Source organism: Scylla paramamosain, chromosome 12, assembly GCF_035594125.1.
Source record: "Scylla paramamosain isolate STU-SP2022 chromosome 12, ASM3559412v1, whole genome shotgun sequence".
Classification (NCBI taxonomy): Eukaryota; Metazoa; Arthropoda; class Malacostraca; order Decapoda; family Portunidae; genus Scylla; species Scylla paramamosain.
The window spans coordinates 14,125,448-14,148,741 of NC_087162.1; the positions used below are offsets into that span (position 1 = coordinate 14,125,448).

The 23,294-nt window shown below is 41.6% G+C and overlaps 1 protein-coding gene across 2 annotated transcripts in view; it reads left to right on the plus strand.

Moving 5' to 3' along the window:
* The window catches only part of LOC135105727 (dual specificity mitogen-activated protein kinase kinase 1-like), a 35,691-nt gene extending 14,725 nt beyond the window's left edge, over positions 1–20,966 (plus strand). The window contains exons 7-11 of one of the 2 annotated variants that reach the window (XM_064014164.1): positions 784–834; positions 4,190–4,376; positions 12,111–12,283; positions 16,787–16,932; positions 18,240–20,966. In XM_064014164.1, coding sequence (XP_063870234.1) covers positions 784–834; positions 4,190–4,376; positions 12,111–12,283; positions 16,787–16,906 — 531 coding nt within the window. In that variant the 3' untranslated portion in view covers positions 16,907–16,932; positions 18,240–20,966. The remainder of the gene's footprint in view (positions 1–783; positions 835–4,189; positions 4,377–12,110; positions 12,284–16,786; positions 16,933–18,239) is intronic. The other variant, XM_064014165.1, reaches the window with a different exon arrangement.
* Positions 20,967–23,294: the final 2,328 nt, after the last annotated feature.

The window sequence follows — 23,294 nt, forward strand, 5'->3', positions numbered from 1 at the left end:
AGTCCTTATACTGAGAAAATACTGTCCTGTGATTATGTTGTTTTGTACATTTTGTGATGATCATCCCAGGCTTACCCTTATGAGAGGTCTTGCTTCTTCTCTTGTTCTTCATCCTTCTTCATCTCATATTCCTACTCCTGTTCCAGCTTTTCCTGCTTTCTGTGCTCCCATTCATCCTCTTGTTTCTGCTGCTCTTGCTTGTGCTTCTACTTCAACTTCCATTCCTCCTCTTCATCGTCTTCTTCCATTTCTTACTGTGCTGTGTCTTTCCTTTTTTAGAGTTACAGTGCTGTGCTGGCTATTGTTCATGTTCTTCCCCCATTCTCATCCACTCACACACACCAGTCTTGCTTTTTGTTTACTTGGGATCTCAGGAAGCCTGTGTCATTCCCCGTTTAGTTTATTCACTCATTTTTTCTTTGCTCTGATCTCTGGTTTTATTGGTTTGCCTGTAAGTCATTCAGTTTGCCTGTCTGTTTTCATGTCTGTCCTTTGTCTATGCTCTCTCTCTCTCTCTCTCTCTCTCTCTCTCTCTCCCTCTCTCTCTCTCTCTCCTCTCTCTCTCTCTCTCCTCTCTCTCCTCTCCTCTCTCTCTCCTCTCTCTCTCTCTCTCTCTCTCTCTCACTCTCTCTCTCTCTCTCTCTCTCTCTCTCTCCTCTCTCTCCTCTTCTCTCTCTCTCTCTCTGCACAAATGTGTGTGTGTGTGTGTGAGAGAGGTTTGGGGATGTGTGAGTATGTGTGTGTGTGTCTTAGGTTCTGTGGCCCCATCTCTTCCTTTTACAGGGTGAAGTTCCCGTTGAGAGATTGGCAACTTCACTGTACTTTTATTTCGAGGTGAGTGGAGGAAGGTGTGTGGCTATTCAAAGGTTAGAGGGAATGCACTCTTCCCCTCTTTCTCCACATCCCCCATCCCATTCCCCCTCACCATTCTCTTCCCTCATTATGTGCCAGTGTTCCTAAACCCTTCCCATTCCTTCCCTTCTCGTTTTATTCCTCCTCCTCCATCCTGTCCCATATCTCTCTCTCTCTCTCTCTCTCTCTCTCTCTCTCTCTCTCTCTCTCTCTCTCTCTCTCTCTCTCTCTCTCTCTCTCTCTCTCTCTCTCTCTCTCTCTCTCTCTCTCTCTCTCTCTCTCTCTCTCTCTCTCTCTCTCTCTCTCTCTCTCTCTCCTCCCTTGTGTATATTAATAAGAGTGAAATGCCCTCTCCCTCCCTCCATTCCTCCGTCCTTCTGTCCCTTCATCCTTCCCTTCACCAGTGAGAGAGTGAGAGAGAGAGAGAGAGAGAGAGAGAGAGAGAGAGAGAGAGAGAGAGAGAGAGAGAGAGAGAGAGAGAGAGAGAGAGAGAGAGAGTAACCAGCATGAACCTCATTTAATGTAGGGTAATCAAACTGTTAAAGAGAGAGAGAGAGAGAGAGAGAGAGAGAGAGAGAGAGAGAGAGAGAGAGAGAGAGAGAGAGAGAGAGAGAGAGAGAGAGAGGCCAGTTTTACCACCCTTCCCCTCATGTTTGTAAAAGTCTCATTCAGTGAATGTTTGTTATTAGATATGTGTGTAAAATGTTTAGATTTGTGGATCTGAAATTTTGGCAGGTTGTCCCTCCCATTTCCTTGTGGACCATTTCCTGCTAGTGAGATGTTGGTAACTGTGCCATTTTTCAGTTCCACCTCTGACTCCTTCATTCCTTAGTGTTTACCTGTGTGTTTCCTTGCGGTGGCACGTGTAATTGTACTGGTGATGTGTAGTGTTTGTCCCCGTCCCTCATCCCACTTGTCCCATGCTTAGGTTGTGGTATATCAGATGTTCCCCACCCTACCTTATCCACTTCCTCCACCTCCTTCCCTGCCTTTCCTTCCTCACTCAAACCTTCCTCCCTCCTCCTTTTTCTCCACTTCCCTGCCCTACCCCTGTCACTTGCCTGAGTTTTCACAGTTCAGAGCAGTGTGCATTCCTTGCAACATGCCATGGAAGGATTGACTCCTGGCTGGTTTTGAGAACTTTGACTGTGCTATTCTGCTGGTTAAGGTTTGTTTCAGCATAAAGTGAATTTCTTTTCCCCCTTGAAGCATCATTCTCAATTGAGTGCAAAAACAGATAGTGAATGAGTCACTTACTGAAGGTGATGGCTTTGGAGCCACTTGAGTAATTTTTCTCAGTGCTTCTCACTATTATTTATTTTATAACTCAGCCAGCTCCACTTACCTCCCTCCTCTCCCCTCACTAGCCATCTTTTTTCTGTTAACCCCCTCGTACTCCGCATAAGTCACTCAGTTTTCATTCATAGACTGTACACAAAAATTTAATGGTCCATATGGCAGGAGGATGCTTGAGACAAAAAGATGATGGTCAGCCTGGTGTGACAAGCTACATTCATTTGGAATAGTTCTGTTTATGTTTTGTAAAATTCTACACTCTTAGCTCAGAAATTTTTTTTCTAAAATCCCGTAAAATTATTTGATGCATTCGTGCATCCAATGAATTTTTGCATGAGGACAATTTGACCCACAAAGGCGTCAGCTGCGCGAGAGGGTTAATACAAATATTTTTGTCTTTTCTTTCAGTTCAGGTTTTTACCTACATTTCCAGTTTTTTTCTTTTTGGTTGCCATTTCCCAGCAGCTCTCTGTCTCTGGTGTACCTGCAGATTGGCTCCTCAAGGCCTACACCAAGGCCCCTCTGTGCTACCCTACTTGGATATGTACTTTTTGTCATAAATTTTATCAGCGTATTTTGATTTATGGAGGCACTTTCATATCTGCTTGGTATGTGCTTGGTTTACATCATTTTATGTATTGCTTTTGTATTGTTATGGCATGCAAGCAACCACTTGTTCTTGATTGCTGGCTTGACATTACAAGGAGAGTCTGATTAGTTTGATGCATTAGTAAGTCCTTGCTTCCTGCTTGCCAATTTAGCACTTAAATGCTCTCAAGTTGTAATGTGTATGTGTGATATTGGTGAAGAAGAAAAGATCTTACCCCTGAACCATCCCAGAGGCCAGCAGGGTTAGCATGTATGCTTGATACACATATCTATGTGTGTGTGTGTGCGCACTCACACACACACACACACACACACACACACACACACACACACACACACATTAATTGTGTTCAAAATGTCAGTTTTGTGCTGTCTTCATTGTTGATTATTACCTCAGATTTGGGAAACCAAGGAGATACATTTATCTTGAGAGACCCACCTTATCCTCAGACTGATTCTCCATACTCCTCAAAACACACTTGATAGCCATTCATCCTATTTCATAATTAGAAAATACTCACTCATGTTTGCATGGGGCCTTCACTATTGATGTATACAGTCTGGTCAAAATTTTAAAGTTGTGAATTATAATGATAATCTTTCTTTAGGGTCATTAGCTTAGATGTGGGGCAAAATTACTGAAGCTCCAGGTTTTACTGTTCTCAAGATAATGCTTGGTTGAGGTGTCTTGCTAACTCCTCATCTTTTTGCTCTACCTACTCCCTGTCCTATACCTATACCACCATTATACAAAATGTGATTTCCTTTCTCATCCTATTTGTCTAACAAGAAAATATGCCCATTCAGTTATATCTTACCATTGGCTTTCTGTTTCCTGCTTTCTTATCACCTAAACTCTTTTGTGAGAAGAGTGTCAGATAATTTCAATCATTACTTTTGTCAGATTTTTCCTCTCCTTTTTGGCAGCACACAGCAGGCATTTTTCTGGTCATATGTAGGCCTTTTTACACTTGTACAAATCGAAGAAACAAGTAACACAGTAGTAAATGTATTCCTGGCAGAAAACATATAGCGTTAAGTAAGGCTGGCATTTTCCTTCAGGATACAACTTTACATATTAATCTCAGCACCAAAACTTTGGATTTCAGATATTCCCAATTTAGATTTACATTTACATTGAAAGCTGTATTGTATTAGATAAAATTAAAGTGTAGCATTTTCAATAAGTATTATGTCATGTCAGTTTTATGCAGTACCACCAGTATTTGTGCGTGTGTGTGCACTTCCAATTAAAAAAAATCAACAAATATACAGAGAAACCATAACTCCCATTTACTATGTCATGCTCTCAGAAAGTCTCTGTTCCTCTCCTTTCCTTGGTGCCAACCCTACCAGGCCAGGCAGAGTTACTGATGCTTTGTCCTGCCACTCAGTTCCACCCTGACCCATTCCTTACCTCCTGTCCCTCCAGCCTGAGCGACTCAACGGCGATCACTATTCTGTGGCCAGTGACATCTGGAGTCTTGGCCTGTCCCTGGTGGAGATGGCCATTGGCATGTACCCTATTCCACCTCCAGACCCAAGCACCCTTAAGAAGATATTTGGGTCCAAAGTGGAGAGTGTCAGCCCCTCTCCCACCTCACGCTCCCCAAGATCAGGTGAGTAAAGGAGGACAGTGGATTTTGCTGTCGGTTTATTGCTTCATGATCTCTTATTATGCCTACTCTCTCTTAAATGGTGCCACCTGAATATTGTTCTTCATCTATGATGTTTCTTGTTTTTTCCTGGGAGCCTCTTCTACAGTACATCTACAGTTGAAATGTTTCTTGAGTTCCTCTTACCAGAATGTTAAGTGTTTACTAATATTGCTGGTATCATATGGCAGAGAATAGCTGAACATTTTTTTGACATCCACTAACAAATATTACAAATAATAATAACAAATAATGATGAAAAGGAAGTGTGACTAGCCTTTTTGAACCCAAAACTTTTCAGGCACAACTTAAATCTGTTACAAAAATCATAGTAATTAGTAAGTATTGGTGAACTAGCCTACAACTTTGCTATCCTCCATGACCTAGAGCAATTAGTGCAACACCCTACTCGTATTCCTGACCGTCTTGGAGATATGCCCAACATTCTTGACCTTTTCGTGACCTCTAATCCTTCTGCTTATGCTGTCACCCTTTCTTCTCCGTTGGGCTCCTCCGATCACAATCTCATATCTTTATCTTGTCCTATCACTCCAATCCCTCCTCAGGATCCCCCTAAGCGAAGGTGCCTCTGGCATTTTGCCTCTGCTAGTTGGGGGGACCTGAGGAGGTATTTTGCTGATTTTCCTTGTCAGAGACCCGTCTTTGTGTGCTGAGCGCATAACAGAGGTGATAGTGTCTGGCATGGAGGCATACATTCCTCACTCTTTTTCTCGTCCTAAACCTTCTAAACCTTGGTTTAACACGGCTTGTTCTCGTGCTATACACGATAGAGAGGTGGCCCACAAAAGGTACTTAAGCCTTCCATCACCAGCCTTCCATCATCTCATGCACTTTATATTTCTGCCCGGAACCATGCCAAGTCTGTTCTCCAACTAGCCAAAAACTCCTTCATTAACAGAAAATGTCAAAACCTTTTGAGATTTCTGGCATCTAGCCAAAAATATCTCCAATAACTTTGCTTCTTCTTCTTTCCCTCCTCTACTTCAACCTGATGGCACCACTGCTATCACATCTATTTCTAAAGCTGAACTCTTTGCTAAAACCTTTGCTAAAAACTCTACCTTGGACGATTCTGGGCTTGTTCCTCCCTCTCCTCCACCCTCTGACTACTTCATGCCACCTATTAAAATTCTTCGCAATGATGTTTTCCATACCCTCGCTGGCCTAAACCCTCGGAAGGCTTATGGACTTGATGGGGTCCCTCCTATTGTTCTCCGAAACTGTGCCTCCGTGCTTGTTTCGTGCCCTAAGGGTGTGATGTTCCCTTGTGGCAGACGATAATTACAAATCCTATCACTGGATTAAAAGAAATACAAATATTGACACTTTTATAGATTTTTAATTGATAATGGAATAATCCGAATAATAATAAAAAAAAGGAATCCAGAAATACAAAAGAATGGTAGCGTACTCTTCAGTTACATAAAACTGCGATGGAGATATTTTCGCGACTACTGAGTTGCGGGGGAGACCAGAGAATAAATAAATAAATAAAAAAAATATACCCAAAAAGTATGTATAGACCTGAGGACAGTCTCACACGGTGATCTCGAACCAGATGGTTGCACTAGTCACGTGGAGAGAACCAACAAAAGGAACGAAAAAATGTGAATATCTATCCACTCAGAACAATAGTTTATCAACAGGAATATCTGAGGAGAATCCGAGAGAGAATGCTTTAGTAAAATTATTGTTAAACAAACACTTACTTAATATTACAGGAATGGAGGAGGAGATTATCAGACTGCATGCTCACCTGAGGAGAATCCGAGAGAGACTGGCTTTGCTTGTGAGGAAATCAGCGGGAAACTAAGGATAAAGGTTTCCAATGGGGAAATTTATTAAGAGTTATAATTTTGTGTTAGGGGGGTGGGCGACTAGGTTGTGAGTTCAGGGATGAAAAATATGAATAATTAAGTTACTGTTTACTTTATAGTTGTTACTTTAAGAAGTTTAATTCAATGGACTTTTGAAATCAATTGGGGAATTAGTCAAAGTCTGGTATCTCTTCCCGGCTTGCATAGCAACAGGGGTAAGAGGACGGCGAAGCAAAGAAGACTTATCAGATTCGTCAACCTCATTGGCACGGCGTAATTATCTGGGATTTGTTTGAGCTGGCTTAAGACCTTACCATTATAGAATTAATTTTATCGTATTAAGGGCTCCCCATTCTCTGGAATTAGGTGAAAAATTCGCCTCTATAACCTGGCCAAGCAGGAGAAATTACGTTTATTCACGGGGTAAATTTATCATAGAAGTGGTCAACACAGTGACGCTGAGAGGGGGAAAAAGTAAGGACAAAAGGACACTGAGGAGAGGAGGGGAAGGGGGGGGTTAGTCACATGATACTGAGACTGTCTGGTCATCCCCGCACATTACATGGGCCTTAGCCTAAAAAAAAAAAAAAAAAATATACATAATTAATTTCCAGCACTACATGAGCCTTTCATCCGTTCTAGAATTTTTCACCTCTCTCTTTTCTCCTTACCAAAATAAAAATAACACCTTCACATCCGAGTAATTAGAACCTCCCCTCACCACCACACAACCAAGCCAGGCTGACGAACTGCACGTGATCTCTGTCGGGAAATAACTCTGACATTCCCTCCCATACAATGGCTTGTGGGCCATATCACCACAATGTCCCTTGGAGACATAACTCGGCTCTTTCTCTCATCTCAAGGAAGAAAAAAAAAATTCCACCCCAACCAGCCTCTTGACCTCCTATGGTGTGAGGACTTAACCTTAAGTCACTCTGTCACTCTCTGAAACGAGATTCGGCCACCCCAGTACTCGGTTCCTTCCACTCGAACAGTCATTTACTCATCCACACATTCACTCACACCACGAGATACTACAGATGATTACGCGAAGCGCTCGCCACGTCCTGAAGTAAACCACCACAGTATGGCCCGAACGGGTTGTCGAGTGCAGTAGTAGTCTGCGAATTAAAGTGGTTCCTTATTCCTTCTCAAATTCTTACATCACCTCTCACATAGTACCCATACCCGTCATACCTCGATTCATTACAACCAGTCCAGCCAGACCATGCAAAAGTAAGGGGGGGGGACTCTATTTACCCCAAGCACTCTGCTCTTTTCTATACCGTTCTTCCAGCGACATTAACATTCCTCAATATAGCGTCTGGGACGGTTACGCACTCTAGGCGGTAACACTTCAGTTTCTATATCAGGTTGGAACACTGTGTCTTGAGCCGCAACTACGTACTCTTCCTCACTGTGAAACTGTTTGATCTTTTCTGCCGCTCTTTGCACCATCTTTCCCGAGAAAGGGTCTTTCACCACATAACCACCGCCTCCTCTTAAAACTTCCACCACCTTATATGGGCCGTCCCAACGAACACACAGTTTCTTACACACTCCTGACTCTGTAGTTTCTCGCTTCACCCACACCAACGCCCCAATGTCTACCTTCTGCTCCTTGCATTTCCTGTTGGCCGCATTACGGTATTTCTGAATCATTTTCTCGTGTGTTTCCCGGATCAGCCGGCGGACCACATCCACGTCTTGCTCGTCACCATCAACTGCAGGTAGCCTGGCACCCACCACTCGGGGCGCATGCCGGGAGAAAAACGCGAAGAAAGGTTGTTGGGCGATACTGGTATGGACGGCGGCATTCATAATGGCCTGACACACAGGGAGTAGGCGAGGCCACCGTAGCGGGTAACCTCGGCACATGGAAGCCAAGATGGATTTGAGCGTGCGATGGAGTCGTTCGGTGATGGCGTTCCCTTGCGGGTGGTAGGGAGTGGTGTAACAGAGGGTGATGAGGTGTTGCTGGCAGAATTGTTGGAAGATCTGGGAGGTGAACTCGCCCCCGTTGTCCAGGACGATGGAGTGAGGAGTCCCGAAGTCGGTAATGTACTGCTGCAGCGCCTCTACAATTCCCTCTGATAGTTTGTTTTTGAGTGGATAGAACTTCACAAATCGGCTAAAGTGATTTACGATAGTCAACACATATCGGTAGCCACCACTGCCTGCAATCATATCCGTCAGGTCTATACCTATCCTGTCTAAGGGCTTCTCTACTGAAGGTAATTCCTGATAAGGCTGCTGTAACCCCGGAGAGGTTTTAAATCTTTGACAGGTAAGGCAATTCTTTACGTACTGGGTTACGTCAAACTTGAGATTACACCAGTAAAATAATTCTTCGGCCTTTTTAATTGTCTTTTTCTGACCCAGGTGGCCAGAAAGCTCATGTGCATGTTCTAAAGCTTTAGGAATCAGAACCTGAGGAACTACCAATGAATAATGAATGCTGCCATCAATGTTTTCCTTAGCGTAGTACAGCAACTCATCAATTATGGTGAACTGGTGCAATATACTCTTATGATACTTTGTTTCGATACTTGTGGTTATGGCCGAAGCCGGGTTTGGGGATCATGGGTTTGCACCCTTCAGCTACACGCCGCGGCAGGTGCCAGGCCGCCACCCCGAGAGGCGGGACACGACCCCCAGCTAACACCCGGATTAGACCGATTATCCTCAAAGAAAGTCCTAGCCTTTGCTCCAGGGGCTCTGAATATCCTAATTTGCACATTTGTTACCTCTAGATGCCGGGGAATCTGGCTATGCCCTACAAGTGCCACCTTCAACATTTACAATTATTTCCAGTCTCCACCTCTTTCGGTCAGTCGCGAAATAAATCCCACCACTGCCACCAGTTTCGTGCCCTAAGGGTGTGATGTTCCCTTGTGGCAGACGATAATTACAAATCCTATCACTGGATTAAAAGAAATACAAATGTTGACACTTTTATAGATTTTTATTTGATAATGGAATAATCCGAATAATAATAAAAAAAAGGAATCCAGAAATACAAAAGAATGGTAGCGTACTCTTCAGTTACATAAAACTGCGATGGAGATATTTTTGCGACTACTGAGTTGCGGGGAAGACCAGAGAATAAATAAATAAATAGAAAAAATATACCCAAAAAGTATGTATAGACCTGAGGACAGTCTCACACGGTGATCTCGAACCAGATGGTTGCACTAGTCACGTGGAGAGAACCAACAAAAGGAACGAAAAAATGTGAATATCTATCCACTCAGAACAATAGTTTATCAACAGGAATATCTGAGGAGAATCCGAGAGAGAATGCTTTAGTAAAATTATTGTTAAACAAACACTTACTTAATATTACAGGAATGGAGGAGGAGATTATCAGACTGCATGCTCACCTGAGGAGAATCCGAGAGAGACTGGCTTTGCTTGTGAGGAAAACAGCGGGAAACTAAGGATAAAGGTTTCCAATGGGGAAATTTATTAAGAGTTATAATTTTGTGTTGGGGGGGGGGCGACTAGGTTGTGAGTTCAGGGATGAAAAATATGAATAATTAAGTTACTGTTTACTTTATAGTTGTTACTTTAAGAAGTTTAATTCAATGGACTTTTGAAATCAATTGGGGAATTAGTCAAAGTCTGGTATCTCTTCCCGGCTTGCGTAGCAACAGGGGTAAGAGGACGGCGAAGCAAAGAAGACTTATCAGATTCGTCAACCTCATTGGCGCGGCGTAATTATCTGGGATTTGTTTGAGCTGGCTTAAGACCTTACCATTATAGAATTAATTTTATCGTATTAAGGGCTCCCCATTCTCTGGAATTAGGTGAAAAATTCGCCTCTATAACCTGGCCAAGCAGGAGAAATTACGTTTATTCACGGGGTAAATTTATCATAGAAGTGGTCAATACAGTGACGCTGAGAGGGGGAAAAAGTAAGGACAAAAGGACACTGAGGAGAGGAGGGGAAGGGGGGGGGGTTAGTCACATGATACTGAGACTGTCTGGTCATCCCCGCACATTACATGGGCCTTAGCCTAAAAAAAAAGAAAATAAAAATATACATAATTAATTTCCAGCACTACACTTGCACCTTGCCTAGTCAAACTCTTTCAGCTCTGTCTGTCAACATCTACCTTTCCTTCTTGCTGGAAGTTTGCCTACGTTCAACCTGTTCCTAAAAAGGGTGACCGTTCTAATCCCTCAAACTACCTACCGTCCTATTGCTTTAATTTCCTGCCTATCTAAAGTTTTTGAATCTATCCTCAACAGGAAGATTCTTAAACATCTATCACTTCACAACCCTCTATCTGATCGCCAGTATGGGTTCCGTCAAGGCCGCTCTACTGGTGATCTTCTGGCTTTCCTTACTGAGTCTTGGTCATCCTCTTTTAGAGATTTTGGTGAAACTTTTGCTGTTGCCTTGGACATATCAAAAGCTTTTGATAGAGTCTGGCACAAAGCTTTGATTTCCAAACTACCCTCCTACGGTTTCTATCCTTCTCTCTGTAACTTCATCTCAAGTTTCCATCCTGACCGTTCTATTGCTGCTGTGGTAGATGGTCACTGTTCTTCTCCTAAATCTATTAACAGTGGTGTTCCTCAGGGTTCTGTCGTCACCCACTCTCATCTTATTATTCATTAATGATCTTCTAAACCAAACTTCTTGTCCTATCCACTCCTACGCTGATGATATCACCCTGCACTTTTCCACGTCTTTTCATAGACGTCCAACCCTTCAGGAGGTAAACATATCACGCAGGGAAGCCACAGAACGCCTGACTTCTGATCTTTCTAAAATTTCTGATTGGGGCAGAGCAAACTTAGTATTGTTCAATGCCTCAAAAACTCAATTCCTCCATCTATCAACTCGACACAACCTTCCAGACAACTATCCCCTTTTCTTCAATGACACTCAACTGTCCCCCTCTTCTACACTGAACATCCTCGGTCTGTCCTTTACTTATAATCTGAACTGGAAACTTCACATCTCATCTTTAGCTAAAACAGCTTCTATGAAGTTAGGTGTTCTGAGACGTCTCCGCCAGTTTTTCTCACCCCCCCCCAGCTGCTAACTCTGTACAAGGGCCTTATCCGTCCATGTATGGAGTATGCTTCACATGTCTGGGGGGGTTCCACTCATACTGCTCTTCTAGACATGGTGGAATCAAAAGCTTTTCGTCTCATCAACTCCTCTCCTCTAACTGACTGTCTTCAGCCTCTCTCACCGCCGCAATGTTGCATATCTAGCTGTCTTCTACCGCTATTTTCATGCTAACTGCTCTTCTGATCTCGCTAACTGCATGCCTCCCCTCCTTCCGCGGCCTCACTGCACAAGACTTTCTTCTTTCTCTCACCCCTATTCTGTCCACCTCTCTAACGCAAGAGTTAACCAGTATTCTCAATCATTCATCCCTTTCTCTGGTAAACTCTGGAACTCCCTGCCTGCTTCTGTATTTCCACCTTCCTATGACTTGAATTCCTTCAAGAGGGAGGTTTCAAGACACTTATCCATCAATTTTTGACCACTGCTTTGACCCTTTTATGGGACTGGCATTTCAGTGGGCATTTTTTTTTATTAGATTTTTGTTGCCCTTGGCCAGTGTCCTTCCTACATAAAAAAAAAAAAAATGTATACATAAATATGTTAGATGATAGGAAAAGAAGTAATCTCTTAACCAACACTAGCTTCAGTAGACATGACTGTACCTAAAGAACAACACTCCCACCTCCACTTTGCACTTTTTGTAAAGTGTAGGTCTTCCATTAGTTTCCCAAATGCATTTCTCTTCTTTTTTTTTTCAGTTTTGGTTTGCATTTTTGTGCCTTTTTCTATAAATAAGTATGTTCAGTGCAATCATTTTCCACTGACCAGCTGGCCTGCCTGGGGAGCCAAGACCCATGGCCATCTTTGAGCTGCTGGACTACATAGTGAATGAGCCTCCACCTCGGCTGCCTCCTGGAGTGTTCTCACCAGAGTTCATTGACTTGGTGGACCGGTGCCTTAAGAAGAGTCCCAGTGAACGGGCAGATCTCACCACACTGCAGGTCAGAGTGGCTCACATGAAGGGGGTGATCATGAAACTGCAGGGTCATGTAACATCTGTATAATTAAAATAGTAATATAGAGCCATTTATAGGAACACCAAATTGCAGAAATCATGGCCAAAAGGAACATGCAGGAAGATAGGGTTATATTGTTGAAATGTTTATAATACTGTTTCTTAGCAACTCCAGTTTTCAAGATTCTCAAATTGAGTTTTTGTAAAATGCTAACAATCTCATAACAGTCATGAATCTCAAGCATGCTTTGTTCCTGTTACTATCACTATTACTTCTACTCCAATTGAACTAACAGGAAGGAAGCAGTCACAAAGGTAGGGGTTGGAGGACAGCTAGGTAACAGTGACCATTGTGAAATTAGGTACAAATTAAAATGGGAGGAAACTTTTAGAAGCAAAAACACTAGTAAAATACTTGACTTTAGGAGAGCAGATTTTGAGGGATTAAAAAAGGTATGTCCAAGGGGTTAGTTGACTGGAAGTGGACACAGGGGGAGGTGAGGTCCAGGACAGAGTTGAGAGAGATAAGGTAGGGTGAGGGAAGTGAGGTGTGAAGGTGTAGGGCAGGAGGAGGGGAGAAGTGTCTGGAAGTGTTGGAGGAGTGAGAGAGGGGAAGATATGTGTGAGTATGTTGGAGGGTCAGGTCATGCTAAGATGGGCAAGGTGAAGTGGATGAGGATGGAAGGAGCCAAGATGAGAAGATTAGGGGAAGTAAATGTAGATGAGTTATAGTATAAATGTTTTGTTGATAAATTACATATAAGACATATAGCAGACATCCCTTATAGAGTAATAAGATCACAGAAGAATGATCTAAATGTATGACTGTTAGGTTAAAACACTACATAAGGCAGAAGAGAAGTATGAGGGATTAACGGCATGAAAAGAAGTTTTATGACCACGATATAATTAATTAGTTAGAATGGTCAGGAGGTTAATGAGGAAAGATAAAAACAATTATTATTTAAAGATAGCCAGACATGTGAAGACAAACTCCAAGGAATTTTATCAGGTATATAGGACGAAGAATAGAGAAACAATAGGTCCATTAAGGGCAGCAGATGGGGAGCTGGTTAGTCATGGGGAGGAGATTAATAAAATTCTGAACGAGTATTTTTTAACTGTTCTCATCCAGGAAAACATGCAGGAAATGCTGAATAGTGAGCAGATGTTTAGAGCAGAAGAGAATGAGAAGCTGACAGATATTACCATAACTAAGGAGATAGTGGAACAGGAGATAGATAGGCTGAAAAGTTTAAGACACACCTGTAGAGTAATGGGATTCTACCAGGCTTCAGTTCCCTTAACAGGTTCACTGATCTGGAGTCTTCCTGCTCTTTCGGGTTCTCTATCCCGGCTGGGTGGGGGCCGTTGGTGTGATTTGCTGAGTCCCAGTGCCAAACCCACTTAGCCTGGGCTACAGTAGTCAAGCTGGCGCTTCCGAGACGATGGCCAGCTGGGAGTATGGCAATGGCTAAGAACCCAGCAGGTTTATGGCTTTAACCCTTTCCTTCCGGCGCTTAAATTATTTTCACGTTTTGTATGACGGCTAAAAATGGTAAACCTAGAAATTGTCAGAAAATTGTTTGAATACTAATAATTATTTTCTCTTTGTTATTCTGAATACAATGATATACTTTGTAGCTTGATGTGACCTCTCAAAGTTGAGTTTATGCCTTATAAAGGATTCCTCCTCCTCCTGCTGTGTGATCCGTCATCCAGAAACAGCCCGGAGAGCGATGACGCCGCGCGCGCACACACACACACACACACACACACACACACACACACACACACACACACACACACACACACACACTCACTCACTCACTCACTCACTCACTCACTCACTCACTCACTCACTCACTCACTCACTCACTCACTCACTCACTCACTCACTCACTCACTCACTCACTCACTCACTCACTCACTCTCTCTCTCTCTCTCTCTCTCTCTCTCTCTCTCTCTCTCTCTCTCTCTCTCTCTCTCTCTCTCTCTCTCTCTCTCTCTCTCTCTCTCTCTCTCTCTCTCTCTCTCTCTCTCTCTCTCTCTCTCTCTCTCTCATCTTGGAGGGGAAATTGTACACTTCCAATGAGAGAGAGAGAGAGAGATTTCATCCCTTTCCATATCAAGTTTCAGGCAAATAACATTATCTCTCTCTCTCTCTCTCTCTCTCTCTCTCTCTCTCTCTCTCTCTCTCTCTCTCTCTCTCTCTCTCTCTCTCTCTCTCTCTCTCTCTCTCTCTCTCTCTCTCTCTCTGACAAGTTACCTTCTACCATTTTATTATAAAATCGAAGATAATGAAAAAATTACCATGAAAGAATGATAGGTATCATCTCTCTGTTCTGATAAAACAGGTGGATCCTGTAAATCATTTTCCGAGTCCTCACTAATGTCTTCGCTTTCTTCATCTTCTTCTAAATATTCACTGTCACTGTCTTCAAACTCAGAAGCACTGCTAAATACATATGTTGTGTCCTGCTCCATGGTGAGTTATGATCTGAGATCCTTGGCTCTTATCAGGATGTTTCTTCACACTTATCATGGTGCTTTCCACCCGGCGAGTGCTTTCCACCCGGCGGGTTGCTGGGGTTGCCAAGTGTCGCCCGGAGAAAAGGAAAATAGCTTGGTTACCGCTAAATTTCCAGAGCTAGTGACAACACTACATGTGGAAACATGCCAGACACTTCCACTCACACCATCTGACTCGAGAAACCGCGCTTGGACCTCAAAATTGAGGCGCGAAAATTCTTGATTACCGGTATGATCGCTGTCGCTACGGATGCATTTTTGCAATTGTATATATACGATTGCCGGAAGGAAAGGGTTAATGTGGGGTGCACGGCATGGTTGCGGCGTCATTCCCCACCCCCAAGGTTGGAAGAGCAGGCACATACCTCTGTGCTTGTTTCAAAGGCCTGAGGTGCCATCGCAAGTGGCTTCACTCTTGCTAATGATGTTTCATATTACGGTGGGCCTTGTGGAAGGTAGCCAACCGCCCGGTCTGAGGGTGGCATCCTCAGCCAGAATCCTACTGGATGAGAGCCTGGTAGGTAGGATTTGCATCGCTCAAGCCATCTTCAATGAAGGTGGGTGTGAGTAGTGCTGGTTTTAACTTGCTACCCTGTCGTTCTCCCATAAGGGGGATTATCCTGCTGCTTAGTATGGTGCTTCTTGTCCAAATACGGGAATGGTGGTCAGACAAAGCATGACTTGATTAAAGCTGACAAGGTACCCCATCAGAGGCTCCTGAGAAAGGTTAGGGCACACGGGATAGATGGGAAGGTGTTAGACTGGATAAGGTCGTGGCTATGTGACAGGCAACAGAGAGTTGTAATAAACGGCTCTAAATCCGAGTGGGTCAAGTAATCAGTAGGGTGCCACAGGGATCAGTATCAGGGGCATTGTTGTTTTTAATATATATCAGTGACTTGGATAGTGGAATTAGTAGTGATGTTGGTAAATTTGAGGATGACATGAAGATAGGTAGATTAATTTGGTCAGAATCAGATGCCATTGCCTTGCAGGCAGATTTGTATAGGATGAATGAATGGACGGACAGATGGCAAATACAGTTTAACATCAACAAATGCAAAGTACATAGCATAGGTAGAGGAAACCCACACAGTAGGTACACAGTAGGTGCACAGTAAACAATGAAGCTCTGTTAGGTTCAAAGTATGAAAAAGATTTAGGAGTTATAGTTAACTCTGAACTCCATCTAAGAAAGCAATGTATAGAAGCCAAAAACAGGGCAAATAGGGTATTAGGATTAATTTTTAGGAGTGTTAAAAGTAGAAGTCCCAAAGTAATATTAAAGTTATATTTGGCAATGGTCAGACCTCATCTAGACTATACTGAGCAGTTCTGGTCTCCATATTACAGGAAGGATATAGATCTATTAGGATCAGTACAAAAGAGAATGACTAAAATGATACAGGGGATGAGGAATGTTCCTTATGAAGCGAGATTGAAACTGTTAAATATACATTCATTAAAGAGACATAGGTTAAGAGGGGATCTGATAGAAGTCTTTAAGTGGTACAAGGGTTATAACAAGGGGCATGTAAGCAAAATTCTTAGGATCGGTAACCAGGATAGAACAAGAAATAACAATTTCTAGCTTGAAAATTCAGGTTTAAAAAAGAGAGAGGTAGGAATTGGTTCTCAAATAGAGTGGTAGATGAATGGAATGGACTCAGTAATCAAGTTTCTAGTTCTGAGTCATTAGGGAGTATTAAGAGAAGATTAGACAGATTTATGGATGGGGATGATAGGATGAAACTGGTAAAGTATATTTCATATAGGGACTGCCATTTGTAGGCCTGATGGCTTCTTGCAGCTCCCTTATTTCATATGTTCTTATATTATTATTACTACTACTACTCCTACCACCACCACCACCACTACAGCAGTCACCTTTACTATTGCTTCCAGTACTACTACCTTTCATTTTAGAATCACTAATAATCTGTACTTACCTCAACAGAACCATGAATGGATAAAGAATGCTGAGCGGGAGGACGTGGACATAGCTGGCTGGGTTTGCAAGACCATGGACATCACTCCATCCACTCCCACTAAACCATCAGCGGAGGGAAACTGTTGATCATCCAATCTTCGCCCTGAGCAGTGGTGAGCTCCTGTTGCTGTACACACCTTTCTCCCCCCTTAGGTTGTGGATAGAACAACATGACCTTCTTGATGGCATAATGAAGTAAAGCTTTAGTTAGGTACCCACAGGGAGACTATTGTTACTAGTAGAACATGATCTTTTTTTTTGAGGGAATAATGAAGTAAAGATTTAGTTCAGTACTCACAAGGAGACTATTGTTTTCTTCTCTGTATGCTTCAGTTTGTGATTCGAATGAAAATGGGCAAAGAAATTTTTTACATTTTATTTTAACAATGCCAGATGACAAGATTTTATTGGTCATGTCATAGACTCCAGGGTCCAGCAAGAATGATTTATTTATTTATTTATTCTATTTATTTATTTTTTTTTTTACTAGTTCTTCTATTTCTAAAAAGAAAAGTGTATCATGATGACCATGATGTTTTAAATGCTATACAGTGAAACAAGAATTCCAAGAATTCCTCTACTATCATTCTTGACTGGGAAGCAAAACTCTCAGTACATTGAATTTTGTGTCCATTGTGTGATGAGTTTTAATTATCATTATTCTGAAAACATTTGTAGTCTGGCAGCAGCCTTGTGAGAGACGACTGGAGCAAGTAGACAGGACCTTGTTCCTCTATTCTTGGAGCAAGTAGACAGGACCTTGTTCCTCTATCATTATTTTTCTCATGTTGAGACAAAGTGTGACATCTTGTCTCAGCTAATTCACTTTGAGCATAAAGTCTGTTATATGAATAGACAGGACCTTGTTCCTCTATCATTATTTTTCTCATGTTGAGACAAAGTGTGACATCTTGTCTCAGCTAATTCACTTTGAGCATAAAGTCTGTTATATGAATAGATATTTGCAGTTAAAGATGTGATGTTTGAATATTTCTAAGAACATTTTTTTCATGTATTTCTATGATGAAATGTCAGCATTATGCAGTAGATATGTATTCATGACTTGCTACTTCGAGCCAAACTAGAGTGCATTGTACCAAGGATATTTTCGTTGTGCCAGATCTTGAGTATGCTAAAGTTGGAGCAAGCTGGCATTCATTAAGGTTTGTTTCATGGTTGATGATATTGTGACAAAACAAACATTGCATTCTGATAACATTAGCAAGTGATCAATCTCTAGTTTTGCATGTGTCCATAAACATGGATGTGATTGTCCAAAGTTTCCTTTAATAGTGCTTTTTGCCTAGTTTTGTTTCCTTTTGTATTCCATTAGTTTTGTTCTCTGTACCTTCCCTTATGTACCATCACACTTGGGAGATTTAGTAAGGTAAGAGGCTGAATTTTCCCCTTTGGTTGACAGAGATGAGGCGAGTGCCCGCCCTACTGGCTGGAAGAGCTGCTGCTGGAGCCCTTACCACCATTGTTACCGCCACCGTCACCACCAACCACCACCACACCACCACCACCACCACCACAACACCACCACCACCTCCACCACCACCACTACCACCACCACCACCACCATTACCACCACCTCTTACCACCCTAACCCTTTAACATTTGGTGTAATGTTATTGTTTCCTTGTGAGTTGTCACTGTGTCATTGTGTGTCCAGACATGACATAGCCCCATCTCTCAGCCAGGCTTCACTAGAAGCTGACTAGTTCAACAGTCACATGTTAAGGCCAGATGAGTCAGCAGCCTTGAGGGGCAGGGAAGGGAGAAAGGAAGGCACAGCAGACTTGTCTCATGAGGTCAGAACTTATTAATTAAGGAAGGTGAAGGTAAGGTGTGTGTGTGTGTGTGTGTGTGTGTGTGTGTGTGTGTGTGTGTGTGTGTGTGTGTGAGTGTGTGTGTGTGTGCCTGTATATGTGAATGAGTGAGTGATTTTGAAATAACAGATGGTGGGGTTGGAGAAAGTGTGAAGTGGTGGGACATGAGAGGTTGTTGTGACATACTACTGTGTTAGCCAATGTACAGCGTTAGTTGTTTATTCATCAAAAGAGCTTGATGGCAAGGAACAGAATCACCATGAAGTTTTTGTCCTATGGTTTCTGTCTGCCACAAAACTTGTTACATTGGCATGATTTTTTCTGTGTAAGACTCAAAGTTATTGTCATACAGTATTCATGGATCAGAACTGATTGAAGGTTAAAGTTTTGTGTACATAGCAAATGCACTCAAACTCTGACTGACTTGTCTGCAAGTAATTTTGACTTGCAAGTTTTAATTAATTTTACTTCACAAAAAGAGCTGGATTGTCTTGTCAGTTAGCTTTTATTTATTTATTTTAACGCTCCTTCCTGTTGAAAAATATAAAATGGAATACAAGTCCATCATAAGAAAACTTTTCAGTGCTTCTTAATTGTTTTCTCAGTACTGGGAAGGCTCAAACAGCATGACTAGGCTGGCTCTTGTGTATGACCAGTGAGAGGCTTTAGATAATTTAATAAGATATCCCCAAAGTATACATTGTGATGGGTTGTTCCTATCAAAGTGAGGGTTGGTGATCTCTATTTTCTACAGCCATTTCTATCATTAGCTTTTTTGTCTGTTCACCCCAAGAGTGGCATCAGGCTTGGGGATTGTGTTCACTCTAATCAACCAGTTCCCAGTCTGTGATGAGGAGCTGATGCTGTGTGGCTGGTTGGCTTCATGGAGACTTGGTAGTTTGCTGAGTGAATGGTATGATGCATAAGCTCAAATCAAGGAATGTTCTATAGAGTCAGGATGAGGTAACAATGTTGTGTTTGGAGTGTTGGGGGATAAGCATCTTCGTGGTGTTTACTTGGGTGGCTGCCTTGGTATGTGTTGGGTCTGTTGTGGATACTAGCACCCCTGGGGATGAACCCACTCCCAACCTAGTCATGATGGATGTAGATAGAAGTGGTCCTGGCTTTGAAACAAAGGTTGGTGTGATATACATTGGTGCCAGAATGATGAATGACATTGGAATGTGTTTGAACACCAAATAAGCATCACCTGTTTGCTAACTAGCCATGGCATAAATCCTCAATATCAGCCAGGCTTACTGTAGTCTCAATTATCAAACTTTTCCTAGTTACTTTGGACATGTCCAGCTACTGCTTTGGTTTCCTGTCACCTGTTTATCCCTCTCAGTGCAGGAAACATGTATATGATGATGATGATAATAATAATATTATGCTTGAATCTCAGACAGAACACAACACAAAAACACATGGTGACACATGCACTACCAGAACTACTTGACTGCATAGCAAGCTTCTTGTGAATGCTGCCTTGACTGATATTTAAGGTAATGCTTGCTGAACAGGTTATATAAAAAGGATAAGCTTGATTTTTTGGAGGCATATTTGACTATAATTTACTTTGAAGCATGTTGGATTGCAGCATTGGACAACTGTAAACTGAGTGGCTAGAAATTACTCCAGTTTAGTTATTAGCTTAAATGACACACTTGCCTAAAATCTACTTAAAAATAGTTAGAAGCATTTGAAAACTGGAGTAGCATTGAATGGCCCACTATTTGAATTACTGAACTCTTTAGAAGTCTCAGTGCTTTATAATGAATCAGTTGGTGAGTGGTCTGTGGAGCTTGGCCAAGTGTAGCACCACACGCCCTGCCACTGACAAACAGCTCTCAGTAACCTTGTGACCATGCTGGGTGTTAAGACAGCCACCTGTTTTGTGTGTCTAGCCTTCAGCCCCACATACGTACTATATGTTTTAAATATTATACTTATTGTTCGAGACTTAACATGTTATGCTTGGGGCAGGGTGATAAACAATGTAGTCTTTGGGTTTTATTTCTGATGCTTCAACTGATGGTGACTCCGTATTTAAGATCTTTGAAATAAAATCACGAAGTGCAATCTTGTTCATTGCTGCCCCACCATCCACTGTTCTTTTATTGAATTCTTTGACAAGTGTTTGATTCTATATTGCTTAATATTTACTTTTGTGTTCTGAAAGAATGTTCCATTTTTGTAGTCGGACCAAATATTAAGATTTATATTTGCTGAAACTGGTTCTCTTATCATTAATTTCTGAATACATAGATTTTATCTTTTTAATTGTATTTGTACAGTAAAACCTCTGTGTTCTGGACTAACTGGTATTGACTCTGCCCAAAGTGACTATAACTCCAGATTAAGAGATGGAGGGGTGAGGAGGCACCTCATCCCTCTTTTGCATGACTCAATATGAAGTGAAACCAAAAGTATGATCTCTACTCATACCAGCCTGTTTAAATGTTAAAGACATTCCTTAATACTATAGTGTGTGTGTGTGTGTGTGTGTGTGTGTGTGTGTGTGTGTGTGTGTGTGTGTGTAAGAGACAGAGACATTGGTATAATCTGGAGAGAATTATCTGTTTATTTCCTGCAGCACTGTATCTATTCTGAGGAAGGAATATAAAATTCTGTCAACATGAAACACTACCACTCTGCAGGCAAGTAATGTTGAAATTAACACCAAAAGATAAGTGTTGATGGGTATATCTTGTGTCAGATACAAGATTGTGCCAGATGATTTACTGCTAAAAAGTTTGAAAAGTGATCGACAAATGACATTTTCAGTAAACTTATTCACAACTTTGTTGTCAAGGATGATTTTTGTGGTTTCCAGATGTTGTGTTTATGTAACCTTCTTTGTGTAGCTTTTTTGTGTAGAGTGTTGTGCTGTAGTTGTGCATGGTGTTGAAGAAGCAGATATGGATAGGAAAAGTGAAACATTGTAAAAATTGCTTGCCATTTCTACCTAATTAAAAGTGTTCAGTGTTGGAGAAGTGTATTGCACTCATTCTTGCAATCACAGAATAATCTTTTATTCCTTTTTGCTTTGAGAGAAGCCAGCTAGATTCTCTGGGTTGTTTCAGAATATGTTATACCCAGTACAGAAGAGTTTGGAATACAGAGGTTTTACTGTATTTCTCTGTATGGTAGGAACTTCTTTCAGCCAAAGATAGACAAAACTGCTAAAACTGTGTGTGTGTGTGTGTGTGTGAGAGTGAGAGTGTGTGTGCCTGTGTGTGTGTGTGTGTGTGTGTGTGTGTGTGTGTGTGTGTGTGTGTGTGTGTGTGTGTACATTCTTCAAAGAAGCAAAGAATAAACTGCATGGAAACAAGAGTTGGCATTGTTGTATGTGCATTCATTTTAAATTTTACTTATGAAGTGAATTGACTCAGTGTCTTGTGAAGGCCCTCTCATGTGATCATTTCCACCAACATGTCACATTTCTGTTGACATGTTGGGGAAAGCATTGTTTTGACTGACAAACTGTTTTTAATTCTGATCAAAGGCAGATTAATTGTTAAAAGTGTGCCATTCTCTTTGACATCATGCTTAAAATACGTCACTGGAAATATGCTGTGGGCCTTCAGCCTATGACATCATCTTCAAATGTGATGTTAGCTTCTGCTACTTGAGTCCCCACCTCCCTCACCCAGGTAGAGACAAAATACCCTCTGTTGTCAGAAAGATAGATTACTTTCTGTGGGCAACTGTGTGAACATCCTATCCAGGATCAAGTTTTCTCATATGCAAAGTCATTTTCAGGAAATGTCTTAGTGTTGAAATAGTTGTAAGCTTTTAAATTTTCATTCCCTATAAAAAGTGTAATGTTTAAAGATCCTGTGTAAAATCTGTGATCTGTATGTAATTTTTGTGGGAAAATAAGAGGGAGAGGGAATTTTAGCTTCCCAAAAAGTGTAATAAAAGACACCTCAGGGTGATAGATAGACTAATTAGTTATTCTTCTGCTAAGTTAGTAGTCAAATTAAAGTTATGTATTATTGGTTATGGAAGTGAAGGACCAATATAAATATTACTAGAGATAGAGACTTATCAGAGTAGAGCCCAGACGAGCCAGCACACCAGTGGCCGTCAAGGCTGGGTTTTGTAAGCAGTCACTCGGGATCTGTTAAGATATATTTTTCTGCAGTGGGCTGATAACATGGTCAGATCCTCAGGAGTTTGACATGTGAGTAAGTGAGCCTGACATTGGGTAGGGGGTGAGGGTGAGCTTGCCTTACTGTCCTGTGCTGTGTTGGGACATCTGTGTGCATCTTCCCTTTTGGGCACAAAGCATTTGGTGATGTAGATGGGAGATTTGCTAATCGAGAACTTTAATTCATTATTTATGTTGACATGTTTTGGCAGTTTATCAATCATTGTATGCATTATTTTACCAATATGTAGTGGTAGAAGTCAATAATGTCCTGAGGCATTGCTAAATTTGCCAAAGAGTGATGTGTGTGTTTACTGTGGTGTTGAAAGACAGGTGTCAGCACTTCCTGTTAAATGGCATTTCAGTGGTTGAAAATTATAATATATATATATATATATATATATATATATATATATATATATATATATATATATATATATATATATATATATATATATATATATATATATATATATATATATATATA